The following is a 19325-nucleotide window of genomic DNA, read 5'->3' as shown; positions in this document are numbered from 1 at the left end:
TGAGGTTATCTACTTTGGTGGCAAAAACAGGAAGGCAGAATATTATCTGAATGGTGACAGATTAGGAAAAGGGAAGCTGCAACGAGACCTGGATGTCATGTTACATCAGTCAGTGAAAGTTGGCATGCAGGTGCAGCAGGCGGTGAAGAAGGCAAATGGCATGTTGGTCTTCATAGTGAGAAGATTTGAGTATTAGGAGCAGGGAGGTCTTACTGAAGTTGTGCAGGGCCTTGGTGAGGCCACACCTTGAATATTGTGTACAGTTTTGGTCTCCTAATCTGAGGAAGGACATTCTTGCTATTGAGGGAGTGCAGCGAAGGTTCACCAGACTGATTCCCGGCATGGCAGGACTGACATATGAAGAAAGACTGGATCGACTCGGCTTATATTCACTGAAATTTAGAATAATGAGAGGGAATCTCATGGAAACATATGAAATTCTGACGGGATTGGACAGGTTAGATGCAAGAAGAATGTTCCCGATGTTGGGGAAGTCCAGAACCAGGGGTCATAGTCTAAGGATAAGGGGTAAGCCATTTAGGACCGAGATGAGGAGAAACTTCTTCACTCAAGAATTGAATTGTGAACCTGTGTAATTCTCCACCACGGAAAGTTGTTGAGGCCAATTCATTAGATATATTCAAAAGGGAGTTAGATGTGGCCCTTACGGCTAAAGGGATCGAGGGGTATGGCGAGAAAACAGGAATGGGGTACTAAAATTGCATGATCAGCAATGATCATATTGATTGGTGGTGCAGGCTTAAAGGGCCGAATGGCCTACTCCTGTACCTATTTTCTATGTTTCTATGTTTAAAGCAGATATCAGTGAAAAATCGAACCTCGGCAAGTACTGTATATATGATTGATTCGGCGTTCGGCAGATACATAGAAAAATAGAAAATGGGTGCAGGAGTAGGCCATTCGGCCCTTTGAGCCTGCACCACCATACAATATGGTCATGGCTGATCATTTTTGCAACTTTAATACCCCATTCCTGCTTTCTCTCCATACCCCTTGATCCCTTTAGCTGTAAGGGCCACATCTAACTCCCTTTTAATATATCTAACGAGCGGGCCTCAACAACTTTCGGTTGTCGAGAATTCCACAGGTTCACAATTCTCTGAGCAGCACAAGGCAGGGCCTATCCAACTGCATACACGAAACCTGTGGCTGCCGAAAGTCCGCCAGCGGGAATGCATCCGATTTCTCCCTGTTGGCGTTGTGGGGGAAATCACCGGCACCAGCAGTGTAGATTTAAGTAATATAGTTGCAAAGGCTGTCTGAGAGTGGGATATCTCCAGTACAAGTGGCCACAGATGAGCAAGTGTGCTGTGACACACCACATGGAGGATGATGGTCAGGCTAGCACGGATCCGGATACGCAATCCAATATACCAGAGGAGGCAGTGTATGGATTGTACTCGTTCCTAACTCAGAGCAAACCGATAATGAGCAACGTGAAATTTAATGGGGTGCCGGTATCGATGGAACTGGACACGGAGGTGAGTCAATCGATAATGAGCCAGAGGGCTTTTGACAAGCTGTGCGATACTAAGGTTGTGAGGCCCAGGCTGAGTCCATTCAATGCCAAGTTGCGCACGTACACCAAAGAAATCATAACAATGATTGGCAGTGCCACAATTAAAGTGTCATATGACGGTGCAGTACCACTATGGATTGTCCCAGGCAATGGCCCAATGCTGTTCGGCAGGAACTGGCTTGAAAAAAATCAGATGCAATTGGAACGACATCAAGGCGTTGTCGTTGGACAAAGATACATGTGCCCAAGTACTGAGCAAGTTCCCCTCGCTGTTCGAACCAGGCATCGGCAACTTCACGGGAGCCAAGGTGCAGATCCACGTGGACTCGAATGCAAGACCCGTCCGTCATAAAGCTCAGGCAGTTCCATATATGGGGGAGAAGGTTGAAAGCGAACTGGACGGACTCCACTGTGAAGAGATCATATCACCGGTTGAATTTAATGAATGGGCCAGCCCCATTGTTCCTATGCTGAAAAGTGATGGCACAGTCAGAATCTGTGGAGACTACAAGGCTACAATCAACAGGGTTTCAAAACAGGATCAGTACCCTTTACCAAAGACTGATGACTTGTTTGCAACGCTAGCCGGGGGGAAGTCGTTCACCAAACTGGACTTGATGTCGGCCTACGTGACACAGGAGCTGGTCGAGACGTTGAAGAGACTTACGTGCATTAACACACGAAAAGGACTGTTTATTTATCACAAGTGCCCTTTTGGAATTCGCTCGGCTGCAGCAATATTTCAGAGCAACATGGAGAGTCTACTGAAGTCCGTTCCCAGAACCATCGTGTTCCAAGATGACATCCTGATCACAGGTCGTGACTCCGAGGAACATCTGAACAACCTGGAAGAGGTCCTATATCGTCTGGACAAAGTGGGACTCAGACTGAAAGGCTCGGAGTGCGTCTTCATGACACCAGAGGTCGAATTCCTGGGGAGGAAAATTGCTGCTGATGGCATCAGTCCCATGGACGCGAAAACCAAGGCCATCAAGAATGCATCCAAGCCGCAGAATGTGACGGAGCTGCATTTGTTCCTGGGTCTACTCAACTACTTCAGTAACTTCCTACCTACATTGAGCACCTTATTAGAACCATGGCACGTGCTGCTAATGAGTTGGATAAACTTCAACCAGTCGCATATGTTTCAAAAAGTTTGTCTAAAGCGGAACGAGCCTGCAGCATGGTGGAGAAAGAAGCACTAGCCTGTGTGTATGGGGTTAAAAAGATGCATCAGTACCTGTTTGGTCTTCGGTTTGAACTGGAGACAGATCACAAGCCGCTTATTTCACTGTTCTCTGAAAACAAAGGTATCAATACCAATGCTTCATCCCACACCCAGAAGTGGACACTGACATTATCCGCTTATGACTATGACATTCGCCATAGACCTGGCACTGAGAATTGTGCTGATGCTTTGAGCCGTCTGCCGTTGCCCACACCAGAGGTGGAAGCGCCACAACCAGCAGACCTATTGTTAGTTATGGATGCTTTTGAGAATGAAGGAACCCCTGTCACGGCTAAATAAGTTAAGACCTGGACCAGCCAGGACACGATTTTATCGGTGGCGAACAGTTGCATCCTCAAAGGTGATTGGTCTGCCAAACCCAAGCAAATATGCGAGGAGACCAAACCTTATATTCATTGCAAAGACGAACTGTCTATTCAGTCGGATTGTATACTTTGGGGCAATCGTATTGTTATGCCCAATAAAGGGAGAGAGAAATTTGTACATGAGCTACATAGCACACATCCCGGCATTGTAATGATGAAAGCCATCGCCAGTTCTCATATATAGTGACCGGGAATTGACTCTGAGCTGGAGTCATATGTGCATCAGTGCAACACTTGCATGCAGCTCAGCAAAGCACTAGCGGAATCGCCGCTGAGTCTGTGGTCGTGGCCATCCAAACCATGGTCCAGGATTCACAAAGACTTTGCAGGTCCCTTCCTGGGGGATGTTTTTAGTTGTGATGGATGCATATTCGAAGTGGATAGAGTGTATAATCATGTCATCCAGCACACAACAGCTACCATTGAGAATCTCAGTGTCATGTTCGCAACACATGGTCTGCCTGACTTCGTTGTTAGCGACAATGGATTGTGCTTCACCAGTCAGGAGTTTCAAGAGTTCATGAAACTCAATGGTATCAAACATGTAAGGTCAGCACCGTTCAAACCTGCATCCAATGGGCAAGCAGAACGTGCTGTCCAAATCATAAAGCAGAGTATGAAGTGAGTAACCCAAGGGTCACTGCAGATCTGCCCGTCATGCAAACTGCTTAGTTACAGGACAAGACCACACACGCTTACCGGGTTCTCACCTGCTGAACTAATGATGAAGAGAGGTCTTAAGACCAAGCTATCTCTTGTACACCCTGATTTGAATAATCATTTGGGAATATAGAAGACAAAGTCAGCAAGGGTATCACAATCGCGCAGCTGTGTCACGCGATATTTCTGTAAATGATCCTGTATATGTTCTGAATTATGGTCAGGGTCCCAAGTGGATTGCTGGTACTGTCATGGCCAAGTGGGGCAGGGGCGGGGGCAACAGAGTATTTATAGTCAAGCTCAAAAATGGGCAAATATGCAGGAAACATATGGATCAGACAAAGCTACAGCACAAAGATGAACCGGAACAGTCGGAGGAAGAGACAATCGACAACCAACCAACCTACCCCCAGTCATCAAAGGATTCAGTGGTCATCAGTGAATCGGGACTTTCAATCACTGACATGTTCAATGAAAATGGACTTTCAATCCCTGACATGGCCATTGCCACTCCCATCAGGTCAGCCCCCCAGCCACTAGTCAGAACAGACTCTGAACACTCACCCAAAGCTGGAGTTGAACTGAGACGGTCAACCAGGGAGCATAAAACACCGGACCGTCTCAACTTGTAAAAGACTGTGTTAATATCTCAGAGGGGGGTATTGTCATGCATGCACTTTTGGGATCACTAGCCACTAGATGGCATCACTGTTGGAGGCCATTGGGCTGCATGCATGTGTGTGCAGCCCAAGTATAAAAGGCCAGCCATTTTGTACATTAGTCACTTTGGGCCTTAATAAAGCACAGCCAAGATCATACCTCTTGGGAGTTAAACAGTACTCAGTCTAACAGTTATTGCATACACAACATATTCAAAGGCCCATTGGTGGCCAGGTTCAGCTGCTGGAGGAGCCCGATCCAAACATTCTGCCACTACCCTGCTATGTTTACTCTTACATCGAGTTCACATTGCAGCAGATGCTATATATTTGCCACGCAGTTCTCCGTGATTTTTTCTTAAAGTGGGGATGAAAAGATTACATTAGTGGCTGTGGTAATTGAGTCACTGATCACATCGTCAAGCATTCCTCTTGTAAAGCATCTTGCAAGACACTTGCCTTGATGACCCAGTGCGTTAAACAAGTATTCATCTGGGTTACGTTGAGAAAACGTGACCAGTTTATTTTTGAAATCTGAGCTGTTTGGTGCCCATTTATCTATAGGATCCTTTGGCTTCTGAGCAGTTTATTGACGTTTTTTTTTATAGGAATAAGCTCCATTTACTGCACTAACATTTTGAAAAAATGTGTTCCATTTTTTGATTTCCATTATGAGATGGTTTACAACCTTGATTTCTGTCAGTTCGTATAATATGGAAAAACTATGTCACTAGTGCTGGCATCTAACATTCTAGCATGAACAGAAAAGATTGCACCTTGGGGATTATAAAACGTAAGCACTGTGTTATATAATATGGGAAGTGAGAAAAAGTTCCATTTATCCATAAATTTTTACAGCATTTCCCCCCCCTCCGTGGTCCCTCTTTCATGTTAAGAAAAACATTGTCATTTTTGGCGGACAACTCAGAATCTAAAAACCCAAAGCGTCAACAATTTCTTTCAAAGAAAAGGAAATCTGAAGCAACCTATTGCTCTACACGCCGTATACTCGCTCACGTGAAGCGTACTTACATGTCTTCAAGTCTTCTGCTCAGGTCTTTCACTATGAAGTCTGGTCCCTCTTTAAAAGGTGGATCCCGTGTGATTTTGTATCGGATCGGCTTGCATTCTTGGCAGAAAGTGTTCCGTGGTCCCGAGGTCAGCATGGCAGCGTCGATTTCCAGAAGCTCATGGAGTGTGAAGATTTGGATGCCGTAAACCTCCTCCGCCGTCGTGAGTTTGATTGTGATGGGGACATCGCAGAAGACGTTTTGTGGCCCAAGTGAGATTTCCTTTCCGCTTACCGTCAGTAGTTTGATATTGTTGATGGCTCCATGGACAGCCCGTTCAATGAACGTGACCCAGACAGTCAGGGAATCGGGAATCAAAGCGTGGCGGAATTCCAATTCCAAGTAGCAGCCCTGAGGCTCCGGGCATTCCGGAGGAACTGTTTTCTCATCAACACCATCATCTGGGCTCCAAGTTCTGACGCTATTCATGCAAGGTTGCTCCACATCAGGGGGTCCTGCATAGGGAAATGGAAAAATAAAATGAAATCCTCCAAGTAATTAATTAAAATAATGTGTTCCAATCATTCATTCTTTGCACATAAAATGGCTGAAGGTATGTCAAATTGAAAGTTAAAATTACTGTCGGATAGACAAACAGCTCACTTTGCAACCAATTGGAAATTGTAATAATGCTTTGTCAACTACAAACTGCTTTATAAAGTTCACTGCGCAAATTGAGGGGGGGGGGGGGGGGGAAATGTCCTATCATTCCGTTTAGTACAGGGTATATCAATCCACAGCGCTGTCACAAAGATTAATGAGTGACATTTGATGCCTGTATCCTATAGAAACCATTGCTGCATGCATATGATTTCTGCACTCACTATTCACTTCAGGAAATACTTGTTCATTTCTTTTCCTTTTCTCTGAATTCTTTTTCTCTCGTTTAATTTTTTGAATTGCACCACACTTTAACTGAAGGGCAATGTGGAACTTTGCGAAGGGGGAAAGCATTAAAAAATGTACACCGCAGCGGAGAAAGACGAGTTTTATTCCAAATAAGATAGATGCCAGAGGGAAATTGTTGCATTTAATTGCTGGCAATTGCTCTTTTGAAACCTAATAAATGCTAGCCCTGTTTCACACGAATGGCACACATTATTTATGTATCTGGGTTCCAATGTGTATTGTTACATAAGAGACATTATCAAAGTACTACAACGCATTTAGAAAGAGAGTTTTCAAATGTGTGTCTCTGAGCACAAGAGCACTGCAACAGATTTGTAGAAACACTTAAAGGCCTCACCACACTGTCCAAGTAATAAGACTAATTAGGTTCCAAACTAAGCAGTCACGCTTAGGATTAATTTATTAGGATTGTTTTTTTGTGGCGATGTACATAATCCACAGCCAGAGATTCTGCAACACGGTGCTTTTACTTTCTGGCTTCAGTTTTCCAATCTGGCAATCAATCCAAAGTGGAATATTTTCTTCATATTTTTGTTTAAAGAGATCGGGGAATTAGTGCAGCGAATAACTAAAGGAACAATGTCACCTCGAAAAGGATACGTTTAAGGTAGCTTGATTCCTCAAGGTGCCTTCTCCAAGTATTCCACTGTTATGACACTATTAACCACTATGGGAAGTTGCTATAATGAAGGACTTTTATCTCTCCCAACTTTCTGCCTTACTCTTCCGAAGATGCTGACTCACGCCAAGGTATAGGTACAGGTACTGACACCGTCTCCTCCTGCTACCTCAGCGAAGTGCCCATTCCTCATGTGTGAGCCTAGATAGTGGGTGTCAGCAGGCTTTTCCAACATGAGAGGGCAGCGACCTCATCACCAAGATTATACAAATGCACACATTCCAAAGATTGGTCACTGATTGGTGATCAGGAAGAGTAACCTTGGCTGACTTTTTACCTTCCTCTCCCTCACCTCGAGGCACTGAGGTAACTGTAGCTACCCCAGTCGCCTCAGCACATATCAGCAATCAAACCTGGGACCTCAGTGGTCTATGTCGCTCCCTCACCTACCCAAGAAAGATAAATCTGAGTATTTCCTAAATGATGAGAAACTGGGAACTGTAGAAGAGCAAAGAGATTTGGGAGTCTAAGTACACAAATCATTAAAAGCTAGTAGATGCAATCAAAAAGCAATCAAAAAGGCGAATGGAATGTTGGCTTTTATCGCAAGGGGGCTGAAATACAAAGGGGAGGAAATTATGCTTCAGTTGCATCGAGCTGTCAGATACCATCTGGAGTACTGCATTAAGTTCTGGACAGTGCACCTCAGGAAGAATATATTGGCCTTGGAAGGGGGTTGCAGCACAGATTCACCAGAACGATGCTGGGGCTGAGAGGTTTAAATTATGAGGGCATATTGCAGCTTGTATTCCCTTGAGTATAGTAGATTGAGGGGTAATCTGAGCAAGCAGTTTAAAATGTTAAAGGGATTTGATACGTAGAAACTAATTCCTCTGGTCAAGGAATCAAGAACAGGGGACATGATTTTAAAATTAGGGCTAGGCCGATCAGGAGTGAAGTCAAGAAGCACTTCACACAAAGGGTAGTAGAAGTATGGAACTCTCTCCCCTAAAAGGCTGCAGATGCTGGGACAATTGGAACTTACAAGACTGAGATGGACATATTTTTGTTAGGTAAGGGTAACAAGGGATATTGAGCAAAGGTGGCTCAATAGAGTTGAGGTGCAGTGGTTTCTCTATTCAGGCCTCGAATAAAACTGCATCGGGGTCCTCTTGACATATATAAATTGCATAAATCTATGAGGCTCCTGCCTCATCCGACTTCAAAACCCTGCAGCTTAATATCGTAAACGGTCAGGATCGGAGCGAATAAATAGCCTGCTCATATTTAACTGTCCATCCACCTAGTTTCCAACAAGCAGGTAATCTTAAAATCAAACTATTACAATGTCTTCTCCACACCAAGGTTGTCAACTAGGAACGGTAGTGGATACACAAATTCCATCAGCACGATGCCTTAGCTGAACCTGCTGAGTGTCAGCTGTGGCTCAGTGGATAGCACAACCAAATGTTATTCATCTTTTGAATATGTCCAACGAACTGGACTCAACAACTTTGTGTGGCAGAGAATTCCACAGGTGAAAAAGTTTCTTCTCATCTCGGTCCTATATGGCTTACCCCTTATCTTTAGACTGTGGCCCCTGGTTCTGGACTTCCCCAACATCGGGAACATTCTTTCTGCATCTAACCTGTCCAGTCCCATCAGAATTTTATAAGTTTCTATGAGATCCCCTCTCATTCTTCTAAATTCCAGTGAATATAAGCCCAGCCGATCCAGTCTTTCCTCATATGTCAGTCCTGCCATCCCAGGAATCAATCTGGTGAACCTTCGCTGAACTCCCTCAATAGCAAGCACGTCCTTCCTCAGATTAGGAGACCAAAACTGCACACAATACTCAAGGTGTGGTCTCACCAAGGCCCTGTACTACGGCAGTAAGAACTCCCTGCTCCTCTCTTCAAATCCCCTCACAATGAAGGCCAGCATGCCATTTGCTTTCTTTACTGCCTGCTGTACCTGCATGCCTTCCTTCAATGATTGATGTACCATGACACCCAGGACTCGTTGCACCTCCCCTTTTACCAATCTGTCACCATTCAGAAAATAATCTGGCTTCCTGTTTTTGCCACCAAAGTGGATAACCTCACATTTATCCACATTATACTGCATCAGCCATGCATTTGCCCATTCACCTAACCTGTTCAAGATTCAGCTTGATAACTGTCATACTAAAGCAGATATTTTTAAAGAATGAAGCCATGAAGATAAAAGAATGGCCATATTATAGAAAGTAAGGTTTGAAAAGCAGAGTCGGTTCAGTCCTTTGTGTTTGAGGTTTAGTATGGGCAAGAATGATTGTAACATCAAGTGGCAGAACCAGCCAGACATATCCTGATCCAAATGTTTAGGTCTAAGTACACCTCTTTGTTTCACTCAGCCACATAAATAATAAAGACACATCTACCCAAAAGTGCAAGACCATGAACTTCATATTGTTTAAATGTATCGGCAACAATTCATTGCTTAATTGATTTAACATCTGTTGCCGTGGGCCACTTGGTGGAACAACATTTTGATGCCATGAACATACAAGCCCATGAGCGATAGGATGTTAGCTCGGCTACGATTTTAGGAAAGTTCTTAAAATCAGTTTGGCAGGAATTTGGAATCCAGTAAGAGCTGATGTACATCCCAGAGGAAATGGAAGAGCAAAAAAACAGTAAGGTAAATCAGCTCCACTCACACATGCACATTACTTAATAACTAGTTGAAGACTGACAGTTTGCCTGGCTGATAACCTGGTTGGTAGATGGTGAAATCTATTGATATGTATTAGGGAGGTTTGGGGTGGGGTGGTGAGGAAAGAAAATAGTTTCCAAAATGGAAGGAACGATTAAGTAAAACATAACGGAGAGTACAATTTTATGCCTTTTAAAAACTTCAGTATAACAAAAGCTATCAACATGATTTGTATCTTCCATTTGTCCCCCCAATGTTTCCAACCTTCTGCTTCTCTGGGGCTCCAATGTCCAGATGGGTCACACGGTCTTGGTGAAGAAGCATTGTTAGCATACTGGACCAGCGCTCCATGCTCAGTGCAGGCGTCACATATTGATCCCACTTCTCTAGGAATCCTGGAAGCAAAACCGAAAAAAGAACCACCATCACCCTACAGTACTTTCCACGTGCAGCAATGATACCAGCTTCAGGTTAAAGTCCATGTTGCCTCTTTACTGGGCCGCAGAGACACAACGGTAACAACAGTAACTTGCTTCTCGGCCTTTTGGCTAAGATCATGCGTAACTGACCTGACAGGGGAGTAACCACCATGACCCCGGGGTGGTTCTCCCTGGATCAGGAAGGTATATGCTTGCTTTTTTGGAAATAGGAGGTGGGTGGGGTGGCTTGACCCATCCACCTCCACGGAGGTGTGTGGGGGGCCTGACCCATCCACCTCCATGGCACGAACCTGGTATTGCAGTATTTCCAGGAACGGTGCAGTGGCTCTAGGCCTTTTGGCTAAGAGCATTGGCGCAGAGTGATCCTTGATGTGTGCAAGGTGACCTCTGGCGTTTGTGATTTGACAAAGAATTGGAACAATTGGCTACGAATTTCAAAAAAAAAAACAACAATAGTAACTTGCATTTATATAGCGCCTTGAACGTAGGAAAACGACCCAAGATGCTTCACAGGAGCATTATCAAACAAGGTTTGACACCCTCTGTGTGCCCTGGGTTGTAAGTGTTATCCTGCGCAGGTGGAAGGCAATCATGGTACAGTGTCAGCAATCTATTGACGTGTTTACCATTTCCATCAATGGGGCACAGGAAAATCTCGTGAAACAAAAAGTTGTAGATTGTCCATATGGATGTTTAGTACAGGCCAGATGCATTGATATATATGTAAATCTACTGTTGGACAGAGTTGTGGGGAACACTGTAAAGGCATCAGGCCAGATTTTACTGGAGCAGGTCATCTCATGGTATACTCCCTTAGTTAGGCTTCTTTGTGTACGTTTTGATTTTAAAATTTTTTGCCCACAATGTTGCTGGAAGTGCGAGCTGATAACAGCATGGCGAGGACAACAGAGCGTCTGGGATCATAGTGACAAACTGTGTATCACCTTAACCATTGAGATTGAGAAATAAAGAAAGGAAGGACTGAGAAGGAGCGTGGATTCAACGTCAAATCAGGTACAGAAAGAGAGAGAGGAAAAAAGAGACAGCAAGGAAAATTAAGAAAAAAATGTAAAATTTAAAATGTGACATTTTGAAAATCTTCAACAACAAATCTCAACGTGAAGGGATGAGACTCCACATTTTTATTGTTCACATTCTGGGCAAGAGACGTTGATTGGAAGTCATTAACAATTATCATGTTGTTAAAAGTGTATTTATGCTGCTAATTACTAGATTTCCTTTCTGTGGCAAGTTTAATGGGCAATTTGTGAAAATGCAGCAACTGCTGGAAAATCATGGGGAGGGTAAGGGTGAGATAATGTTTTTGCAAAGCTAATGGCGGAGCAGTGCAAATCGGCCAGCAACTTGTGCCGATTTGCAAATCATAGGGTATTTCTTCCTTGCCACAAGTTGCTAGCCAATTTACGCATTAATAATGGCATGCGTTGTTTACATGTTATTGCTTCAGCAAATTCTGGGCCAATATTTATTTTCCTCTTTCCCGTGTGCGTTGTTTTCCGACTCCTTCAACATTAATTAGTGCTGAATCATTAGATGAGCTCACACATCAATAAAACTTCACAACAAAGCCTTGTGATTAATATAGCATCCGTGGCCATTTTTACCTCTCGTAAAACTGCCCGTTGATTGGACGAAGCCAATGGAGGATTACCGATCCTGCGGTCTGATGTATAATCTCCGGGGCGACGGGAATAGGTGGAGGCTTTGTGGGTGGCTGCCAGCTCTGGTACACCAGATCCAAGTAACAATGCATTCTGGCAACTTGATTGGGACTAAAGGAATTTGTGCAGTCGTCATCTTTAAAAGAGACACACAACTTGTTACAAAGGCATGACAACATCATATTCAACAGGTGACAACATTTCTCTCTCAATTCCCCGCCTCACCTTCAAATGAATAATGAATAATGGCAGAGTTGATAATATAGGAACATAAGAAGTATAAACAGGAGTAGGCCATCCGGCCCCTCGAGCCTGCTCCACCATTCAATAAGATCGTGTCTGATCTTCGACCTCAACTCCACTTTCCCGCTCGATCCTCATATCCCTTAATTCCTATAGGGCCCAAAAATCTATCTATCTCAGACTTGAATATAAATTATTCAGCATTCACAGCCCTCTGGGGTAGAGAATTGCAAAGATAATTGTTTAGTAACTAATTTGGTACAGTTCTCTTTCCTCCCCACCCAAAAATATAATTGACACTGATTCGCTTTTTATATTTTATATTAATAAAGAAACTAATCTAAGACTATGAATGTTGAATACAAGTTGCAGTTAATGTGCAATTATGAACAAACAAGAGGAATTAAAGACCTTAAGTTAGTGGCTGACCTGCTAAAATACTTTGACTACTGTATACAATTTTACAGGAACACCAAAAAGCAAATAAAATATCTGTCAGAGATTTGTTCCATCAAGAAAGAGGAAAATCTTGTTCTTTGACCTTTTGGTCCTCTCTTTCCTAAAAACAATAATTTCCTGCGGGGTTTTGCTTCAGGAAGACAACAGTCTGTGTAAAATTGTTAAAAATATAATTGTCCTTTAATAATATTTGGATATTTGTTTAATGCAGTGTTTGTCATCAGTCAGGTACCAGCCAACACAAATATGGAACTTACAAAAAGTTGAACTGCAATCCCTATACAGGCCTTAAAAACCAACAATGTAGGGATTAGATAATCTGTTTGTTTAGCAGAAAATTATCAAAACTGTTTGGTAAACCAGACAGGGATTCCTGACCACTCCACCACTTTACTTTAAGGTGGCCAAATAAAGTAGCCCCTTGGTTTCTGCTGCACATTGTCAGCCTCATAGCAAACCAAATTAACGTTTTCTCATTCTGCAATGCAAGTTTCAACCGACATCCCCAAACGTGGCAAATTGAGAGGTTGTAACATTTTCCATAACAATGCAAAATGAACAATATTTCATGCAAACAATTCTTTATAAGAGGCTGCTCTCTTAAGGCACAGAGTCAATTTAATGTCCATTTTACCTGCATAGCTCATGTAATTAAAGAAAGGTGTGTTGATAAAACGTCCAAAACCACATGTGTCATTTCCAGGGTCGGGATCTTTGCACTGTTTACTTTTGGGTGTTGGATTAGTATCAGCACACAAGTCGCCAGTCTCCATTGAAGCCTCAGTCTCCAAACATGGGTCGGTGCAGGATTCAATTTCAGAAATCCCCTTGAACACATGGTAGAGTCCAAGACTGTGGCCTATCTCATGGATCATGGTATGAGTATGGCCAGTGATTCCGTAGAATGAAGGGTTGAGCACTATGCCACCTATGTGCACAAACAGAATTATGTTACGTACAGAAGAACTGGGTGGTTGGAATTAGATGACAAAAATGTGCAGGTGGACATGTTGGGATGTGAGTAGGTATAAGCATGAATAGTATAGGAGTAAATCCTAAAGCAAGCTGCATTTATCCTCCGAGCTATAGCACCTACCTCCTTTGAGCCATTGTCAAAACATACATACTAATAAATCAGTCTGAGTTCATCATCTTTTGTTTAACATAACATATTTCAAACATTCACCACGATGCACTGAGCAGAAACCAGTTCACCCTGACTGAGAACAGACAATTGCCACAAGTAGAAGCATTCACACAAACCTGCCCCCAGCTTCTTCACAATTATGCACATTGGCACACCAGTCCATTACAGTAAATAGAAAATTTGCTTTCAGATTAATCTTCAATTAAAGTTCAGTGTCTTGTTCAGCACAATTGATATGTTACTTCAGTGATAAGCCTCTGTTCAGCTTAACTGTTTACAGCTTCTGATTCCCATGCAACCCCCTCTTCCTCGCACAGCCACAAGACTTTCCTTTTTTTCTAATCTTGGACATTCTTGCTTCTGTTGCTGCGCAATTTCAGCAAGGTGAGGAAATATAAGGAACAGAAGCACTTTTGAATCATTAGGCAGAGCAGATGGAAAGATATCAGTGATTGACTGAATGAGAACTAATAGCTGCCATTTGCTTACCAGAACAAATACCTGGTGATGTTCGGCGAATGTCCATTACTTTACCGACTACATGCATGGTGTTGCAAATTGTCATCTGTGTTACTAACTTCATCTATCCTAGAAGCATTCAGCTTTGTCTCAATTCTTCATACCATCATGGGATAGTTCACTGAAATTCCACTGCCTCCATAAAAGAGTTAACTATTTAAAGTTACAGTAGCCCTTTCCAACAGCCATACTACCAACTCAGCTCAGCTTCATATGACACATCAGTGAATCTAGACCACATAATATGCTACCATATTGAAACAGATTCGAATTAATATTGTTAATTCTCCAAATTTTTCCAGTTCTGATGAAAGGTCATCGACCTGAAACATTAATTCTGTTTCTCTCTCCACAGATGCTGCCTGACCTGCTGAGTATTTCCAGCCTTTTCTGTTTCTACTGTAATTAAGTTTGATTGAGACTTGTCTCGAGTGATATTTTCTTAGCTAGTCTTCTGGCGGTTCAATAGTGAAAGTTGCCAGGTGTGTTTGCATTGACTGGTTCTTGCTTCTCTGATAACATAGCCAGAATCCAAGTGGTGAAAATACCATAATCTCTTGTAGAGAAAGAGTTGTGGGACTGAGATTATCCTTTTAGGTTTGCTTTAGAATGTACTGTGCCTTTTTTAAAAATAGAATCTTCCATTTCCTCATTTTTGTTGCATGAATGTTCCTTTGTGGAATTTCCCGACCAGTGAGTGAGATTGTTACATTGTATCACATGCATGAACATTAGGAAGAGCGCTACTGAGTGTGGAATCCACTTGGAAGGAAAGTGGCCAGCAGAAAACTGAAAGAGAGAGAGAGAGAGAGATGGTGGGACTGTTGAGGCCGAGCGATCTGAAGGCAATAGCATACAGGAATCTAAAGGAAAAGATTGATTTGGCCAACTGGTTGTCAACACAAAATAAAAAATCAAGATGAATGAGAAAAGTAATTATCTCTGTACAAAATATTTTTTTATAAATCATGCATTGGTTACCGAGATGTGTTAGGGCTTCTTTGTCCCATGGCCATGTGGCAACTCCAGCCAGCTCTTCATCAGATGAATTGGCAAAGAATATATTAAGATGTGTTGCACCATCCAGCTTCAGAATGTTCTTCAGATCTTTCACATCCAAATATGCCCTGCAATCCAAATGTAAGTCCTATGAAAACATTATTCCATGCCTCATAATCTCCTCCAGTTGACATATAATGCCGGATCCATTTATAGTAAACTGGTCTAATAATAATCATTCTCCTTCCTGTTACAAAACTAAAAATAATGGGCCATAATTTGCTGTCAAAATAGCAAGGCTTTATTTATGCGCAAATGCAACAGCAACTTCAGATAAGCGCAGATGCGAGGTTTAACTCGCTGTCTACCTCGCCATTCAAATGCATTGATCAGCGTGACATTGCTGTAAACATAGACATAGAAAACATAGAAAATAGGTGCAGGAGTAGGCCATTCGGCCCTTCGAGCCTGCACCACCATCCAATAAGATCATGGCTGATCATTCCCTCAGTACACCTTTCCTGCTTTCTCTCCATACCCCTTGATCTCTTTAGCCGTAAGGCCATATCTAACTCCTTCTTGAATATATCCAATGAACTGGCATCAACAATTCTCTGCGGCAGGGAATTCCACATGTTAACAACTGTCTGAGTGAAGAAGTTTTTCCTCATCTCAGTCCTAAATGGCCTACCACTTATCCTAAGACTGTGTCACATGGTTCTGGACTTCCCCAACATTGGGAACAATCTACCCGCATCTAACCTGTCCCGTCCCATCAGAATCTTGTATGTTTCTATGAGATCCCCTCTTATCCTTCTAAACTCCAATGTATAAAGGCCCAGTTGATCCAGTCTCTCCTCATATGTCAGTCCGGCCATCCTGGGAATCAGTCTGGTGAACCTTCGCTGTACTCCCTCAATAGCAAGAACATCCTTCCTCAGATTAGGAGACCAAAATTGAACACAATATTCCAGGTGAGGCCTCACCAAGGCCCTGTACAACTGTAGTAAGATCTCCCTGCTCCTATACTCAAATCCCCTAGCTATGAAGGCCAACATACCATTTGCCTTCTTTACCGCCTGCTGTACCAGCATGCCAACTTTCAATGACTGATGAACCATGACACCCAGGTCTTGTTGCACCTCCCCTTTTTCTAATCTGCCACCATTCAGATAATATTCTGTCTTCACGTTTTTGCCCCCAAAGTGGATAACCTCACATTTATCCACATTATACTGCACCTGCCATGCATTTGCCCACTCACCTAACCTGTCTAAGTCACCCTGCAGCCTCTTAGCATCCCCCTCACAGCTCACACCGCCACCCAGTTTAGTGTCATCTGCAAACTTGGAGATATTACACTCTATTCCTTCATCCAAATCGTTGACGTATATTGTAAAGAGCTGGGGTCCCAGCACTGAGCGGCACTCCACTAGTCACTGCTTGCCTTTCTGAAAAGGACCCATTTATCCCGACTCTCTGCTTCCTGTCTGCCAACCAGTTCTCTATCCACATCAGTATATTACCCCCAATACCATGTGCTTTGATTTTGCACACCAATCTCTTGTGTGGGACCTTGTCAAAAGCTTTTTGAAAGTCCAAATACACCACATCCGCTGGTTCTCCCTTGTCCACTCTACTAGTTACATCCTCAAAAAATTCCAGAAGATTTGTCAAGTATGATTTCCCCTTCATAAATCCATGCTGACTTGGACCGATCCTGTCACTGCTTTCCAAATACGCTGCTATTTCATCCTTAATAATTGATGTACATGCGCTGATACAAACTAAACTCACCACAGGAAGTTAAATCTCGTCCGTTTCAGTCTAAGTACCCCTTTAGCGACGTGATAAGTGTTAAATACTGTCAAACAACGCTCTGGCACTGAAAATTAACCATTACAAGATGTTGGAGATTTGAAAAATGTAACATTTTACAACTTTTTTTTAACTTTTCCTTTCTGTCCTTTTTTTTCTCCCACTCCTTATTTTTCTGTTCTGTACCAGATCTGGCATTGAATTGGCCCACTCAAATTTACACTTCCTTATCAGTCATTGCGCCATTAATTTTACAATCCTTCAATCTGATCTGTTAAGGAGGTATGCAGTTGGGTGCCTTGTTCACTCAGGTCCCAGATGCCCAATTTCCCTTGCTGCGACATTATCAACTCACACTTTCAGAAACTTTCTCTCGCAAAAAATGTAAAATCCTAAGTGTGCAAGGGCAGGCCTAACTTACAGTAGACGCCATGAGATGCTCTGCCATGATAAACTATGTCCCAAAGGCATTAGTCTTAATATAGTACCATTTATGTGAGTTCTTTGTACTTGGACATTCCCTATCTAACATCATCATCATAGGCAGTCCCTCAGAGTCGAGGATGACTTGCTTCCACATTAAAAATGAGTTCTCAGATGTCTGTTACGTCCAATGCGGGAGCTCATGATCATCATAGGCAGTCCCTCAAAATTGAGGAAGACTTGCTTCCACTCTAAATGTGAGTTCTCAGGTGACTGTACAGTCCAATACGGGAATTACAGTCTCTGTCACAGGTGGGAGGAAAGGGTGGGTGGGGAGTCTGGTTTGCCGCACGCTCCTTCCGCTGCCTGCGCTTATTTTCTGCATGCTCTCGGCGACGAGACTCGAGGTGCTCAACGCCCTCCCGGATGCTCTTCCTCCACTTTGAGTGGTCTTGGGCCAGGGACTCCCAGATGCCAGGCGGCTTTGAGGGTGTCCTTGAAACGTTTCCTCTGCCCACCTGGGTCTCGCTTGCTGTGTAGGAGTTCCGAGTAGAGCTACAGTCTCTGTAAGTGGGAGCTACAGTCTCTGTCACAGGTTGGACAGATGGTGGTTGAAAGTATGTTGGTTGAAGTGCCGGTTTCTTGGGTTGTCATGCACTCCTTCCACCGTATGTGTTTGGTCTCCGCTTGCTCCCGGCGAAGAGACTCGAGGTGTTCGACGCCCTCACAGATTATTCTCTTCCATTTTGAGCGATGTTCTGCCAGGGATTCCCAGGGGTCACCACAAGGACCCCGTAGTTTAAGGAGAGGGCCCAGAGCAACTAGTGATGAACATTGTTTTTTAAATGTAGCTATCCGATATTGAGCTTGCAGGAACAATCTTGTGATCAATTTGACTTCCAGGGTGAATGCCGTCACACATCACACGTCAATAAACTAAGGTTCACTGAGGAATTCTGTGATAGCTATTGCAAGCAAAACGTTGACGCAAAATAAAATGAAAGCTATCTGCTAAAACTAATAGAGGACATTTTTTTTAAAGAAAGCAGAGACCTGGAATGTTTTCAAAGGAATGATCCAATCTCAGTGTTTGCGTGACAATTATAAACTGTAGTCGTTTTGCTCTTACGGTCTATGATTTCATTTGACCCCAGAGGTTGAATTTCTGCTTTGTATTCGCTCCCGTGTATTCATTATTCTTTAGCTAATCACTTAATTTAGAAGAATTAAACCCTGAAGGAAGCCAAACGCAGTAGCACATCCCTATCTGGTTTGTTGCAACACCACATAAATGCTGAACAAAAAATTAGTGGCTTCTAGTTAAAGACTAATTAACTCATTTAATTAAACTTCAAAAAGCTTGACACTAATTCATTTTACGGGGTATTGTGTCATACAGAGACTAACAAATCCCTCACACTTGTACTTGTAACTCCAGATGACTTGGAGACGCCATGGATGGAGGCAATTCTGGCTGGGTTAATATTGTGGCTTTAGTATCTAGATAAGAGAGCAGAAAAATTGCCCACTGCTGATGACTAGCCAGTGACCCCTGAGGCAAAAGTGCACATGGGTAGGCATTACTGAGTAAATTTGCCATTCCTGAGCTCCCAGTATGGAGGTCATGCTTGCATGTGGACATTGGACAGGTCGTGATGCTCCTTCCAATCAGGTAAATGGCTGTCAAGGCTCACATGAATAAGGGTCACATGGGCAAGGAAAAGGAGGGAAATCAACGCCCGTGGATTCAATCCTATCAGGGAAAGTAAGGAAGGGAGTAAGGTAAGGGGGGGGGGGGGGTGGATTCCTGTGCACTAGTGGCCCAGG

At 43.2% G+C, this 19325-nt stretch overlaps 1 protein-coding gene and 1 pseudogene across 3 annotated transcripts in view; one reads left to right on the top strand and one right to left on the bottom strand.

The window, feature by feature from the left end:
• LOC139232515 (pappalysin-1-like) overlaps positions 1 to 19325 on the bottom strand; it is a 322505-nt gene that overhangs the window by 249105 nt on the left and 54075 nt on the right. For all 3 annotated transcript variants that reach the window (XM_070862846.1, XM_070862848.1, XM_070862849.1), the window contains exons 3-7: positions 15240 to 15385; positions 13227 to 13520; positions 11834 to 12026; positions 10033 to 10163; positions 5506 to 5998 (exon numbers count right to left, since the gene is read on the bottom strand). In XM_070862846.1, coding sequence (XP_070718947.1) covers positions 5506 to 5998; positions 10033 to 10163; positions 11834 to 12026; positions 13227 to 13520; positions 15240 to 15385 — 1257 coding nt within the window. The remainder of the gene's footprint in view (positions 1 to 5505; positions 5999 to 10032; positions 10164 to 11833; positions 12027 to 13226; positions 13521 to 15239; positions 15386 to 19325) is intronic.
• LOC139233221 (U2 spliceosomal RNA) lies at positions 10297 to 10535 on the top strand (annotated as a pseudogene).

The sequence above is a fragment of the Pristiophorus japonicus genome, chromosome 20, assembly GCF_044704955.1.
Source record: "Pristiophorus japonicus isolate sPriJap1 chromosome 20, sPriJap1.hap1, whole genome shotgun sequence".
Classification (NCBI taxonomy): Eukaryota; Metazoa; Chordata; class Chondrichthyes; family Pristiophoridae; genus Pristiophorus; species Pristiophorus japonicus.
The sequence above is the reverse complement of the archived record's forward strand: the minus strand, read 5'-3'. Positions and strand labels throughout refer to the sequence as shown.